The sequence below is a fragment of the Hylobates moloch genome, unplaced genomic scaffold (assembly GCF_009828535.3).
Source record: "Hylobates moloch isolate HMO894 unplaced genomic scaffold, HMol_V3 SCAFFOLD_12, whole genome shotgun sequence".
Taxonomy (NCBI): Eukaryota; Metazoa; Chordata; class Mammalia; order Primates; family Hylobatidae; genus Hylobates; species Hylobates moloch.
In genome coordinates, this window is record NW_026652287.1 from 45798413 (window position 1) to 45812817 (window position 14405).

A 14405-nucleotide genomic window follows, 5' to 3' on the forward strand; every position below is an offset into this window, starting at 1 on the left:
GGGTTTCGCCATGTTGGCCAGGCTGGTCTAGAACTTCTGACCTCAGGTGATCCACCCGCCTCGGCCTCCCAAAGTGCTGGAATTACAGGCGTGAGCCACCACGCCCTGGGATCTTATATATAGACAGCATCCTGAGTTCGAATGCCCTGTCTGCAGTGTCAGCTATTAATCCTGTGCGGGAGAAGCGGAATCCACTTGGCCGAACAGCTCTGCAGCTGAGGTTGGAGGTGGCGTCTGTTTACACTGACGCCAAAGACCCGAACTTCCGCCGCTCCAGTTTGACCCTTTCTTCGTCCCTAGAATGTTTGGGGGCGCTAGCGGATGGGGCTGGGTTCGAGGTCTTCTTCGCGTGGTGCTTAAAAGCCCTCCAGGGGCTTACCCTCCAATGCCGGGTTACCCGGATCTGGACCCCCTGGGCTCTGTGGCCACAAAATCCAGGTCTTGATTTCGCTTGGGCCATTGCAGACGCTCAGCCAGGTCGACTGGTCCTGGCTGCAGCTCATTCACTCCGGTCATGCAAAGACAGAGGGAAAACCTGGTTTGGATTATCGGTCACCCGTGGCTCGGGAGGGCAGGGCTGCCCTTTGGCCTCTCCTATATGTTTGTCCTTTGTACAAGGGGGTGGGAGGACGCTCAGCCCATCCTCTGTCATGCAGCATGTCCCTCCTTAATAACGCCTGTTCTCCAGACTTAGTATTTATTGAGCACTTGCTATGTGCTAGGCACCATGCTAAGGGGCTAGGCATCTGCATCAACTCATAAGATCCTTAAGGAGACACGGGACTATTGGAAGGTCATTTGCCAAGGTCATAAAAGGCAAAATTGAGATTTGAACCTAGGCTTTTCTGCTTTTAGAGATCCTGGAAATAGTCTAGGACATCCCTCATTTTCCTTTTGTTGGAGTCCCCTCCAAAGGCCTTTTGAAACTCTCCCCCAAATCTTTCCACCTGCAGCCCCACTCAGTTTCCTTCCTTCCACCTCACCCTGTGGATAGAAAACTGGCTGGAAGGTGCTGCCCCTTGTACTCCATTCCTTTCCTCAGAAAAGGGCCAAGACCCCATATCTCCTGATCCCTACAGTGACTTCCTGAGAGCTTGACAAATGGAAGGTAACCTTCCTCAAATGCAGACACATAAAGTTAATACTCATTATTATTATTGTCTATAAAAAATGACTACGCGGCCATCACCTGAATCTCCATTTTTATTTTTTTATTTTTTAAACTTTTTATTATTTATTTATTTATTGTTAATTGAGAGGGTGTCTCACTCCAGCAGTGGTGCAATCATAGTTCACTATAACCTCGACCTCCTGAGCTCAAGAGATTCTCCCACCTCAGCCTCCGTGGTTCCCATTTTAAATCTCAGTTGTGAGTCACTCTACTTACCTACCCCCCACCCCCTACCCCAACTCTATGACTCTAGCTGGGAGTCAGATAGATCTGCTGAGGTGTAGATGAGTCATTCATTCTTTCAACCTTTCATTCATTCAATCTTTCATTCATTCATCGAGCACGCTAAGCTTATTCCCGCCTTCAGGCCTTTGCCCTTGCAGTTCCCTCCACCTGGAATGCTCTCTCCGCAGATCCTCTCATGGCTGGCTCTTATCTTTCAGCAATCAGCTTAAAAGTCACCTCCACAGAGCAGCTCTCTCTGACAATGTGTCTCATCCTAGCCATTGTCCATCATATCACCCTGTTTAATTTATTCATAAGACAAATTATTGTCTAAAATGATTTCGTTCACTTCTACACTAATCTTGTTTAATGTCCCCTTTACCCTATAAATACGAGTCCCAAAAGGCCAGAAACTTTTTTTTTTCTCCTTGAGACAGAGAGTCTTACTGTGTTGCCCAGGCTGATGTTGCCCTGGACTCAAGCGATTCTCCTGCCTCAACCTCCCAAGTAGCTGGGACTAGAGGTGCACACCACCACACCGGGCTTGTAACTTATTCACTACTGTGTCCCCAGTGCCTAGGATTGGGTCAGCATACAGTAGGTGCTCAAGACATATTTTTCAAATAAAGATTCCTATTTCATTTGCACAAACACACGCTGAGATGCCAACTCACTTGCCTTTATATGGCGCCCCGCCTGTGTACTTGGCCTCTGTTGGTCTCTGAGGGTCAGGAGAGGAATCACCCAGGGATCCTCTCCCCCAAGAAACTTGGCCCGCAGTGCATGGCCCAGGGTGAAAGTGACAGTGCTGAAGAGGGGCCTGTCTTACCCTGCTTCTGCTCCTCCAGGGAGCTGAGAATGCTTGTGGGCAGCAACGGCAGGTCCACGCTGACCTTCATCGTTTTGCCCCTTTGCCTTCCAGAAGGATTTGCCCCTGCCCCGGAAAAGCAGCAGGTGAGCCTGGGGAGAGACGTGGCGGGGGCTGGCCGCCCCTTCTCCCGCCGGGGTGGGGGCCCCAGGCGAGTGCGCGGGCGGGGCCTGGCTCGCCGGCACGCAGCAGCGCCCCCTCCCGGCCGGCTGCTGCCGCAGGGCCCTCCCCTTCCCTGCCCTCCCCTGCCCGCTGCGGCGGCTGCAGCCTCCGCCCCGCGCGCTTGCTCCCCGCGCCGCCGCCGCCGCCGCCGCCGCCGCTGCCGCACCTGCCACCATGTCGCCGCCGCCGGGTCATGTCTGACTCTCTCTGGACCGCGCTTTCTAATTTCTCGATGCCCTCCTTCCCCGGCGGCAGTATGTTCCGCCGCACCAAGAGGTAGACCCCCGATCCCCTAGACACTGTCCCGGCCCTCCCCGCAAAAGCCGCCGCTCCGGGTGCTGCTGCAGGGCGGGGCCCGGGATGCTGCGCCCGGTCCAGCTGCGCCAGAGGTGCCCCAGCTGCGCCTTCCCGCCGGGGATGGGGTTGAATGGGGGGTGGTGTGGGCCGAGACTGGGGGGATTGCATGGTGGAGAGGACGGCCGCGGGGGGAGGGGGCTGCGCCACTGGGGGTTTGTGGCGCCTTTGTCTGCTGGCGCTGCTGGCTCCAACAGCCTGGTGGGGGTAGAGGAAGAAGGGGAGGCTGGGGGGCTTGGCACCCTCAGAACAATAGCCGCAGCCTGGCCTCCCCCCACCCCCATGCCGCGTGCTGCTGGACGCACTAATATGCTCAGTCACTGCGGCTGTGGGTGAGGGGACGGACGGAGGGGCTTGGGGCTCCCTCTTCGGGAGCTGGGATGCTGAGGGGTAGAAAAAAGGGGGGGTTTATCATAACACAACCCCCCCAACACAGCCTTACACTGAAAATAGTGACACACAGCGTCACACAGGACATGATGTCACACATATACACACAACAGCCCTAGTGGCCCAGATACACTGGGAGGTGCCACACATACCTAGCCTTGCAGCTGCCACAGGTCAGAACCATGCACAGACACACAGGGGCACGACGTCATGTACACCTAGTAAGATGTCACTTGCATGGCGATCCACACACACAATTATGTCATCCAAGATGCACACATGTGTGGCAATATCCCATCCATGCATCCAACAATGTCACAACACACGATGTCATATCTAGGTATCTCACATACTATGTCACACTGACATCAGGATAAACAGTTGTAGGGATCTTGCAGAGACAGAACCATGCAAAATCACACGTTATCACATGCAAGACTCACCTAGAGAATGTCATATGTGATGACATGTTTGGACACAGTGTCACAAGATGTTAAATTCACACAATAGATGCTACATACACATGGACAAGCATGGTGAATGTCACACCCAGACGGAAGGACAGTATCGGACACAGACTCAGAATGCCACACAAAGACGTAGATACATGTAGGGGTATCATGCATCCTGGCCAGGCATGGTGGCAGGCACCTGTAGTCCCAGCTACTGAGGAGGGTGAGGTGAGGCGGGAGGATTGCTTGAGACCAGGAGTTTGAGGCTGCAGTGAGCCACTGCACACTGCACTCCAGCCGGGCGACAGAGCGAGACATTGACTTAAAAGAAAAAAAAAATACAACTTGCCTGTGTTACAGCATACATTGTTATGGACAAGTGGCATTTCACACTGTGTCACATAGACACACAAATGCTCAAATTGTATCACACAAGATAAACCCACGTTGTGTCACACATATCACACTAGAATGCATTCGGCGTCATACATTGTTGAATTCATACAGTGGATGCCACACGTGGATCCCTACAGTGAATGTCACGCATAGACTGAGACACACTCAGTATCACCAATGGTGTCACCTAGACACAGTGACTATCACACCATGACAGACACTGCCCTACACATAATCCACGCTGAGAGTTTCTCACACACATGTCACATGCACATCCCCTGCCATACACACACAGTCCTGCCGAGGCCTCCACCACCTCTTCCTTCGAGAAACCCTCCCAGGGAGCCTCCAAACACACATGGATGGGAGATAGGCGGGGATCTGAGACAGGAGGTCAGCTGGTGGGGCTCAAGAACTCACTGGGCTGCGGCCCGGCCCGGCCCCCCTGCCTTGCCTTCCCCGCAGCTGCCGCACCAGTAACCGGAAAAGCCTCATCCTGACCAGCACTTCACCCACGCTGCCGAGACCCCACTCCCCGCTGCCAGGTCACCTAGGTGAGGCCAGTGGCAGAGACTTGGTGGGTGCGGACTGGCCTACAGGAGGCGGGGCCTCAGGCGAGGAAGCGTGATCATTGTACAGAAGGGGCGCAGTTTGAAGGGAGGCGAACCAGTTTGGATAAGGGGCGGGGCCATGCTTGTGTGGGTGGTCAGTCGCAGAGGGACGGGCATTGGGGGGCGGAGACTCAGGTGGGCGGAGACTCAGGTGGGACGGGACAGAAAGGAGGAGTCGTACCTGAGGGGCGGGGCCATCCCAGATGAAGCCAGAATCGTCTTGGAAGGGGCCAGGCTGACTCGGCAACGAAAAAATTTAGAAAGGCGGGGCCACAGGCGAAGGGGCGTGGTCTCCCCATAATAGGCCAGACTAGACTAAAGACAGGACATGCTGCTGTTTGCACGCCGCTTTAGGGAACAAGAGTCCTGACGGGATTTGCCCCCTCTTTCTCTCATAGGCAGCAGTCCCCTGGACAGCCCCCGAAACTTCTCCCCCAACACCCCCGCCCACTTCTCGTTTGCCTCCTCCCGAAGGTGAGTCCCTCCCCTCCAGGGCCCCAGAACCCTGGGCAGACCCTCCCCACCCACTGTCTGGGCCGCCATCTGTTCTCCTCCTAATTGCACCCGAGCTGGGGCCTGAGGGGACAAGCGAGTGCCCCAAGGTCTCAGCGGGAAGGAGCGCCTAGCCTTCGGGGCGGGGCCTATAAGAAGGCGGGGTCCAATCGCCGATCTGGAATGGGGAAGGGGGTGGGGCTCCCTTTGCGGCGGGTCGAAAGCGCGTGCGCCCTGGGCGCGGGGTCTCAGTCTCTCCGATCCTCGCTCTCTTGGCCAGGTGTTTCCATAGCAACAGGACGGGGTAGCCAAGATGACGTGCGCAAGCTCTTGGTCTCTGAGGTGGGGGAGGACGACTAGGGCTGTTTCTCAAGGGGAGGAATCTCAGGTTTCTTTCCAAAGGTCTCTGAGGGTTTCTGGGGTGTCCTTAAATGAATTTTCTATGGGCCTTTCTTGAAACTGGGGGAGGCAGAGAGGTTTCTTTGATGTTTTCTGGAGAAACTTTTCTGGGAGTTTGGGCCTGTCTCTTTTTCTTTGAACTCTATTCATTCTAAAAATGGTGTCTAAACACCTGCTATGTTCTTAGGAGCTGGGCGTATGGGGTCAATGACGTCCTGTCTCTACCCTCTGAGTTGAATAGGGCAGGCAGGCCAGAGAATGGGGATCATTGCAAAGGCTGATGAAGGCTGTGTTGTGAGAGTCAAGGGAGACTGTGAAGACAGAGGACAGCTCCCTTGGGAAAGTGGGGGAACCGCCTATTGACCATGGAATTTAGCTGAGGGCAATAGAGAGCCAGGGCAAGGCTCTGGGATTGGGTCTCACGTGTTTATCCGCAAGCGGGGAGGGCTGAGCGAGGGGACTGCTGGGAGGAAGGAGGAAGGGAGGAGTCCAATAAATGGGGTGTGTGTGTGTCCTTGTAACTGTGCAATCTGTGTGCTGGTGTGTGTGTGTGTGTGTGATTGTGACTGTGTGAGGGATTACGTGCCTATGCAATGGCACGAGTCTGCGAATGTGAACGTGTGAACGTGTGTCTGTAGGATTGTAAGCTCTGTGACTATGTGAGAGGCGCAAGTCAGGTGTGTCTCCAGGTGAGCGTACAATCTGTGTGTGGGTGTAAGCGTGTGTGAGTGTGCGGCTGTGAGATAGTAAACACAAAGTCACAGTGTTTACTGTCTCTCTCTCTCTTTCTTTTTCTTTTGTTGAGACAGAGGCTCGCTCTGTTGCCCAGGCTGGAGTGCAATGGCGGGATCTCGGCTCACTGCAATTTCCGCCTTCTGGGTTCAAGCGATTCTCCTGCCTCAGCTTCCCAAGTAGCTGGGATTACAGGCGCCCGCCACCACGCCCGGCTAATTTTTATATTTTTAGTAGAGATGGGGTTTCACCAGGTTGGTTGGACTGGTCTTGAACTTCTGACCTCAGGTGATCCACCCGCCTTGGCCTCCCAAAATGCTAGGATTACAGGTGTGAGCCACCGCGCCCGTCCAGTTTACTGTCTCACAGCCACACACTTACACGTGCAGGTGCTAATGTGTGTTGTGCACTCACATGAGCACGTGCCGCTGTGTGTCCCTGTGTGTGTGCATCTGCGTGCGAGTGTGAATAAGTGTGTCGCTGTGTGCAAGTTTCAATGTGTGGCAGTGAGCGCGGGTGTCTGGAATGTGCATCTGTGTGAATGTGGAAGTGTAAAGTATGTTTGGGTGAGTCTGTGTGTCCCAGTGTGAGTACTGAGTGTAAGCGCCTGTGTCTATAGGTGAGTGCATGCCTGGTCTTGCACATGTGATTGTGCGTTAGTGTGTGACAGTGTGATATTTGGGTCCATGGATGGAATAGTCAATACGTGTGGGTGTCTGTGTTGAGGAGTCATGTGTGTGTGTCTTCGTGTGTGTGAAGTGTAAATGTGTGCATTGCCAGTATGTGAGCCTGACCTGATAGTCACACCAACATTAATGGGTTTGGCTGCAACAGTGACTGTGTCTGTGTGCACGAGAGCATAAGGACACAAGATTCTATGTCAGAGCATGTTGGGGGGTGGGAGGGGTCTTTTTTCTCTGAGAAGATCCAAGGGTCTCCCTCTGAGAGCTTTCTCATGGAGTGTTCACTTGGGGGAAATTTCTAGAATCTCTCTGGAAAGGCTTCATTGGGTGGGGGCTTTTCCAGTTCTTGGTCCACTCTGAATGATAACAGAGGGGACCGTGGGGAGGAGAGCAGAGATGGATCCTCCCTCCAATTCCCGGTGCCTGCCTGGAAGAGTCCCTTTTTATCCCCTTGATTCTGAGGGCCTTGAGGAATCTTAGAGTGCAGATATATTCCTCCAGCCCCAACCCTGGCCATGGCCAGTAGCTTCACCTACACCCTGAGGAGTGGGGGGACCGCTGGGGCCTTGTAGCGTCTGAGAACCTTGGCTGGGTTCCAGGGCGGACGGACGCCGGTGGTCTCTGGCCTCGCTCCCTTCATCTGGCTATGGCACCAACACGCCCAGTTCCACCGTCTCGGTGAGTGTGGAAAGTAGGTGGGTGGGCCGGTGGGTAAGGAATTCAGGGGGGCCTCCAGCCTGAAGACCCACACCCAGGCCAGCAGTCCAAGGCTGGGCTTGATGACAGTTTAGGGCCAGGCACAGTGACTCATGCCTATAATCCCAGTACTTTGGGAGGCCAAGACAGGAGGATTGCTTGAGCCCAGGAGTTCGAGACCAGTCTGGGCAACATAGGGAGACCCTTGTCCCTACAAAAAATTAAAAATTATCTGGGTGTGGTGGTGCACACCTGTGGTCCCCACTATTTGGGAGGCTGAGATGGGAGGATCGCTTGAGTCTGGGAGGTATAGGCTACAGTTGAGCTGAGATCGCACCATGGCATTCCAGTCTGGATGACAGAGTGAGACCCTGTCTCAAAAGAAAAAAGTAAAAAAAGACAGTTTGGGTTTCCCCATCCTTCAAGGGTATTCACTTGTCTATCTATTAGAGAGTTATGGGTCCGCCGCACTCAAAGCCCTACGCTCTGCCCTCAGCACATTTCTGGGAGGGTCCTTCCTACTCATTTCTGACTCATTCATTTACAGCTGGTGACATAAGGCTCTGTGAGTTAAGCCATTTACTCTGATATCAGCAGCTGGGCTGGGCCAGGCCACAGCTTTCACCCAGAGCCCATTTGCTCACCCCTTGCAATACCCAGAGTCTCTTCATCTGCTCCCTTTTCTATCCATGCCCATAGTTCCCTTATCCATCCATTGGCATGATGTTCAGCAGACATTTATCATGAGACTGTCATGTGGTAGGCGGGTTCTGCAAGCTGGGCCAGAGTGTAAATATTCACGCAGCCCTCATGGGGGAAGACAAGCCAGTAAGAAGGCATTCACAAAATAGAATGGTCAGAACTTTGATGCAAGTAGCACAAGGTGAGGTAATAGGGGAGAGGCATGTGACTCAGCTTGGGGGATTGTCAAGGAAGGCTTCCTGGAGGAGGTGACATTGAAGCCAAGACAACGGACCAGCAGGAGTTTGGCAGATGGAGGAGAGGGGAGAAGAGTGTTTCAGGAAGGGGAAGAGCATGTGCAAACCTCTAGAGGCCACAGAACTTGCAGCATTTGAAAAGTTGAAAGTAGCCTTGTGGGGCTGAAACTCTGGGATGTGGGGGAGGAATAGAGATGATGCAGGCAGTGACCTTGATCAGGCTGGAACCTTGTCAGCCAGGGCAGCAAGGGAGATATTCTAAATCCAGTGGGGAAGCCATGGAATGGTTTTATTTCTTTATATTAAATTGTACTAAAATTTCAGTTTGAACCACTTGAAATTGTGATTATGTAGGCTATAGATAATGTACACTAATTAAAAAAATAAAAGAGATGGATGGGGTGGGGAATTTTAACCAGAGGAGTGAGCAATGTGATGTTTAAAAATATCATTCTGGCCAGGTGCGGTGGCTCATGCCTATAATCCTAGCATTTTGGGAGGCTGAAGCGGGTGGATCATTTGAGGTCAGGAGTTCGAGACCAGCCTGGCCAACATGGTGAAACTCTGTCTCTAGTAAAAATACAAAAATTAGCCAGGCATGGTCATGGATGCCTGTATTCCCAGCTACTCAGGAGGCTGAGGCAGGGAGAATTGCTTGAACCTGAGAACTGGAGGTTGCAGTGAGCCAAGACTGCACGACTGCACTCCAGCCTGGGTGACAGCTATATGGCTGGGCATGGTGGCTCACACCTGTATTCCCAACACTATGGGAGGTTGAGGCGGGAGGATTGCTTGAGCCCAGGAGTTTGAGACCAACCTGGGCAACATGATGAAACCCTGTTTCTACAAAAAAAAAAAAAAAAAAAATTAGCCAGGTGTGATGGCTTGTGCCTGAAGTCCCAGCTACTCAGGAGGCTGAGATGGAAGGATTGCTCGAGCCCAGGTGGTGGGGGTTGCAGTGAGTGGAGGTCAAGCCACCACACTGCAGCCTGGGGGAGAGAGAAAAACCCTGTCTCGATATAAAAAAAATAAAATAAAGCAAAAGGAGAGCCAGGCATAGTGGCTCATGCCTGTAACCCAGCAATTTTTTTTTTTTTTTTTTTGAGATGGAGTCTCACTCTGTCGCCCAGGCCTGGAGTGCAATGGCACCGTGCCGGCTCACTGCAACCTCCATCTCCTGGGTTCAAGCAATTCTCCTGCCTCAGCCTCCCGAGTAGCTGGGATTACAGGTGCTCACCACCATGCCTGGCTAATTTTTTTGTATTTTTAGTAGAGACGGGGTTTCACCCTGTTGGCCAGGCTGGTCTGGAACTCCTGACCTCCGTTTTTCTGCCCGCCTCAGCCTCCCAAAGTGCTGGGATTACAGGCGTGAGCCACCGTGCCCTGCTCTCAGTCCCAGAACTTTGAGAGGCCAAAGCGGGAGTATTGCTTGAAGCCGGGAGTTGGAAGCCAGCCTGGGCAACATAGCGAGACCCTGTCTCTGCAAAAAAGAATTAGCCAAGCATGGCCGGGCACGGTGGCTCACGCTTGTAATCCCAGCACTTTGGGAGGCCGAGGCGGGCGGATCACGAGGTCAGGAGATCGAGACCACGGTGAAACCCCGTCTCTACCAAAAATACAAAAAATTAGCCGGGCGTGGTGGCGGGCGCCTGTAGTCCCAGCTACTCGGAGAGGCTGAGGCAGGAGAATGGCGCGTGCCCAGGAGGCGGAGCTTGCAGTGAGCCGAGATCGCGCCACTGCACTCCAGCCTGGGTGACAGAGCAAGACTCCGTCTCAAAAAAAAAAAAAAAAAAAAAAAAAAAGAATTAGCCAAGCATGGTGTAGTCCCAGCTACACAAAAGGCAGAGGTGGGAAGATTACTTTAGCCCAGGAGTTCAAGGCTTCCGTGAGCCATGATTGCACTACATCACTCTAGCCTGGGTGACACAAGGAGACCCTGTCTCTCTCTTTTTAATTTTAAATAATTTTAATAAATAGAGACACGGTTTCACTATGTTGCCCAGGCTGGTCTCAAACTCCTGGGCTCAAGTGATCCTCCTGCCTTCACCTCCCGAAGTGCTGGGAATACAGGTGTCAGTCACCATATTCAGTGGAGACCCTCTTTCTAAAATAATAATAATAATAAAGCAAGAGGAAACAAGATAGAGTAGGGATAGGGAATAATGGGTGTGTATTCAGAGGAGGTCTTCCCGAGGGGTGACATTGAAGCAAAAATTTGAAGGATGAGAAGGAGGGATCCATAGTAGATGTGTTCCAAGCAGAAGGAATAGCTAATGCGAAGGCTCTGAGGAAGGAGCTTGCCTGGCTTGTCCAAGGACCATCAAGGAGGCCACTAGGCTGGGCGCGGTGGCTTGTGCCTGTAATCTCAGCACTTTGGGAGGCAGAGGCAGGTGGATCACCTGAGGTCAGGAGTTCAAGACCAGCCTGGCCAACATGGTAAAACACTGTCTCTACTAAAAATACAAAAAATTAGCCGGGCGTGGTGACAGGCACCTGTAATCCCAGCTACTTAGGAGGCTGAGTCAGGAGAATAGCTTGAACACGGGGAGGCAGAGGTTGCAGTGAGCTGAGATCACACTCCAACCTAGGCAACAAGAACGAAACTCCATCTCAAAAAAATAAAAATAAAAAAAGGAGGCCACTGTAGCTGGAGCAGAGGAAGAAAGCAGGAGAGTGAGAAAAATCCATGGCAGGGACACAGGGCAGGATGAGGCAGGACCTTGTATAACTGGGGAAGGACTTGGGTGTTCACCCTGAGTAAGGTGGGAGCCATGGAGGGTTCTGAACAGAGGAGGCTCATGACTTGACCCAAGCTTTAACAGACTCACTGTCTCCACCCCTGTCTGTGCCTGTCCACCTGTCTGTGGCCAAGAGTCCCAGCCAAGATCCTAGGATCCAAAGATCGTAAATCAGGTCCTGATCCTGGCCTTGCCCAGTGACCCCATCGGCTTTGGGAGTCCCAGCTCAGGGTCCTGAGCTGTTGGGGGGCCCATGGTGGCTCTGACCCGGGCCCTGCCCCTGTCCCCAGTCCTCCTGCTCCTCCCAGGAGCGCCTTCACCAGCTGCCCTACCAGCCCACGGTGGACGAGCTCCACTTCCTCTCCAAACACTTCGGGAGCACCGAGAGCATCACAGACGAGGATGGTGGCCGTCGCTCCCCAGCCGTGCGGCCCCGCTCACGGAGCCTCAGGTGGGCAGGCATCCCTCCTCCTTCGTACCAAGCTAGTGGTCTTAGGACTTGTGAATAGAGAGACCCCTGTCCCCACGAATAAAAGGGTTACATCTCGAGGCGGGGGCTGTCTGCGGGCTTGGAGGCAGAGGACTGGACAGAATGGGCTTCTCTCCCCGCAGCCCTGGGCGCTCCCCCTCCTCCTACGACAACGAGATCGTGATGATGAATCATGTCTACAAGGAGAGGTTCCCGAAGGTGAGGTGGGACCCGAGGCGGTCACGGGGTGACCAGGCGGCCTGCACTCTCGCTCGCCTTATCCCCGCGCGCCCCCTGGCGGCCTTGGTGCGCAGCGCAGGCTCCTGGCGGCCACAGCCTCCGAGCACAGACCCGCGCCCCTCCTCCGTCCCTCCCGCAGGCCACTGCGCAGATGGAGGAGAAGCTGCGCGACTTCACCCGCGCCTACGAACCCGACAGCGTTCTGCCTCTGGCCGATGGCGTGCTCAGCTTCATCCACCACCAGATCATCGAGCTGGCCCGGGACTGCCTGACCAAGTCCCGTGACGGCCTCATCACCACGGTCTACTTCTATGAATTGCAGGAGAACCTGGAGAAGCTCCTTCAAGACGTGAGTGCACGCGGAGGCCGGGCTGATCTCAGGCTCAGCACCGCCAAATTGTGCCCAATGCACCCCTTTCTTCACCCCACATCCATTCAAGGAGCTCCTACCACGTTCCAGGCACTGGCGTGGAGCTGAGGACTCAGGGGTGGAAGTGGTCCCTTCCCTAGGTCTGACCGACTGAAGAGGCAGGAATTTCACTTCGCTCATTTCCCTTAGATCTTTACTCAAATGTCACCTTCTCAGGTGGCTTCTTAGGCGATCCCCAGCCATTTAAAATATTAAACTCGGCCGGGCGCGGTGGCTCAGGCCTGTAATCCCAGCACTTTGGGAGGCCGAGGCGGGCGGATCAGGAGGACAAGAGATCGAGACCATCCTGGCTAACACGCTGAAACCCCATCTCTACTAAAAATACACACACACACACAAAAATTAGCCGGGCTTGGTGGCGGACGCCTGTAGTCCCAGCTACTCGCGAGGCTGAGGCAGGAGAATGGCGTGAACCCGGGAAGTGGAGCTTGCAGTGAGCCGAGATCGCGCCACTGCACTCCAGCCTGGGCGACAGAGCGAGACTCCGTCTCAAAAAATAATAATAATAAATAAAATAAAATAAAATAAAATATTAAACTCGGCCGGGTGCGGTGGCTCAAGCCTGTAATCCCAGCACTTTGGGAGGCTGAGGCAAGTGGATCACCTGAGGTCAGGAGTTCGAGGCCAGCCTAGCCAACATGGCGAAACCCCGTCTCTACTAAAAATACAAAAATTAGCTGGGCGTGTTGGTGGGCGCCTGTAATCCCAACTACTTGGGAGGCAGAGGCGGGAGAATCGCTTGAACCTGTGAGTCGGAGGTTGTGGTGAGCTGAGATCACACCATTGCACTCCAGTCTGGGCAACAAGAGTGAAACTCTGTCTCAAAAATAAATAAATAAATGAAATAAAATAAAATATTAAACTCTACTCACATTTATCACCCACTTTCTCCTTAATTTCTCCTTGACATTCAGCACCATCCATCATGCTGTGTATTTTTGCTTGTTTTATTTCATGTCTATCCTTCTCCAATGTTAGTCCCATAGTTGGCGAGGGTGGGGGGGGTGGGGTTGTCTGTTCTGTCCACTGCTGTGTCCCTGCTGTTTGGAACAATACCCAGCACACAGTAGGTACTCAATAAATGCTGGGTAAGTTGATGCTTGAATGTCCCTTTGCAGTGGCATGCACCTGCAGTCCAGCTAGCTACTTAGGAGGCTGAGATGGGAGGATTGCTTGAGGTCAGGAGTTTGAGACCAGCTTGGGCAACATAGCAGGACCCCATCTCTAAAACAATAAAAAAAAAATTTAAGCCAGGCAAGGTTGCTCACGCCTTTAATCCCAGCACTTTGGGAGGCTGAGGCAAGCGGATCACGAGGTCAGGAGTTTGCTCTTTTTTTTTTTTTTTTTTTTGAGACGGAGTCTTGCTCTGTTGCCCAGGCTGGAGTGCAGTGGCGCAATCTCGGCTCACTGCAAGCTCCGCCTCCCGGGTTCACGCCATTCTCCTGCCTCAGCCTCTCCGAGTAGCTGGGACTACAGGCGCCCGCCACCACGCCCGGCTAATTTTTTGTATTTTTAGTAGAGACGGGGTTTCACCATGGTCTCGATCTCCTGACCTCGTGATCCGCCCGCCTCGGCCTCCCAAAGTGCTGGGATTACAAGCGTGAGCCACTGCGCCCGGCCGAGGTCAGGAGTTTGAAACCAGCCTGGCCAATAAGGTGAAACTCTGTCTTTACTAAAAATACAAAAAAGCCGGGCGCGGTGGCTCACGCTTGTAATCCCAGCACTTTGGGAGGCCGAGGCGGGCGGATCACGAGGTCAGGAGATCGAGACCACGGTGAAACCCCGTCTCTACTAAAAATACAAAAAAATTAGCCGGGCGTAGTGGCGGGCGCCTGTAGTCCCAGCTACTCGGAGAGGCTGAGGCAGGAGAATGGCGTGAACCCGGGAGGCGGAGCTTGCAGTGAGCCGAGAGCGCGCCACTGCACTCCAGCCTGGGCGACAGAGCAAGACTCCGTCTCA

The 14405-nt window shown here is 53.6% G+C and overlaps 1 protein-coding gene across 3 annotated transcripts in view; it reads left to right on the forward strand.

The window, feature by feature from the left end:
* Positions 1–14405, forward strand: part of MAST1 (microtubule associated serine/threonine kinase 1) — a 47943-nt gene that overhangs the window by 2023 nt on the left and 31515 nt on the right. The window contains exons 2-8 of one of the 3 annotated variants that reach the window (XM_032169841.2): positions 2319–2350; positions 4484–4572; positions 5028–5103; positions 7535–7613; positions 11598–11758; positions 11920–11995; positions 12156–12365. In XM_032169841.2, coding sequence (XP_032025732.1) covers positions 2319–2350; positions 4484–4572; positions 5028–5103; positions 7535–7613; positions 11598–11758; positions 11920–11995; positions 12156–12365 — 723 coding nt within the window. Of the gene's footprint in view, positions 1–2318; positions 2351–2477; positions 2703–4483; positions 4573–5027; positions 5104–7534; positions 7614–11597; positions 11759–11919; positions 11996–12155; positions 12366–14405 lie in introns of those variants that run through there. The other 2 variants (XM_032169842.2, XM_032169840.2) reach the window with 2 other exon arrangements.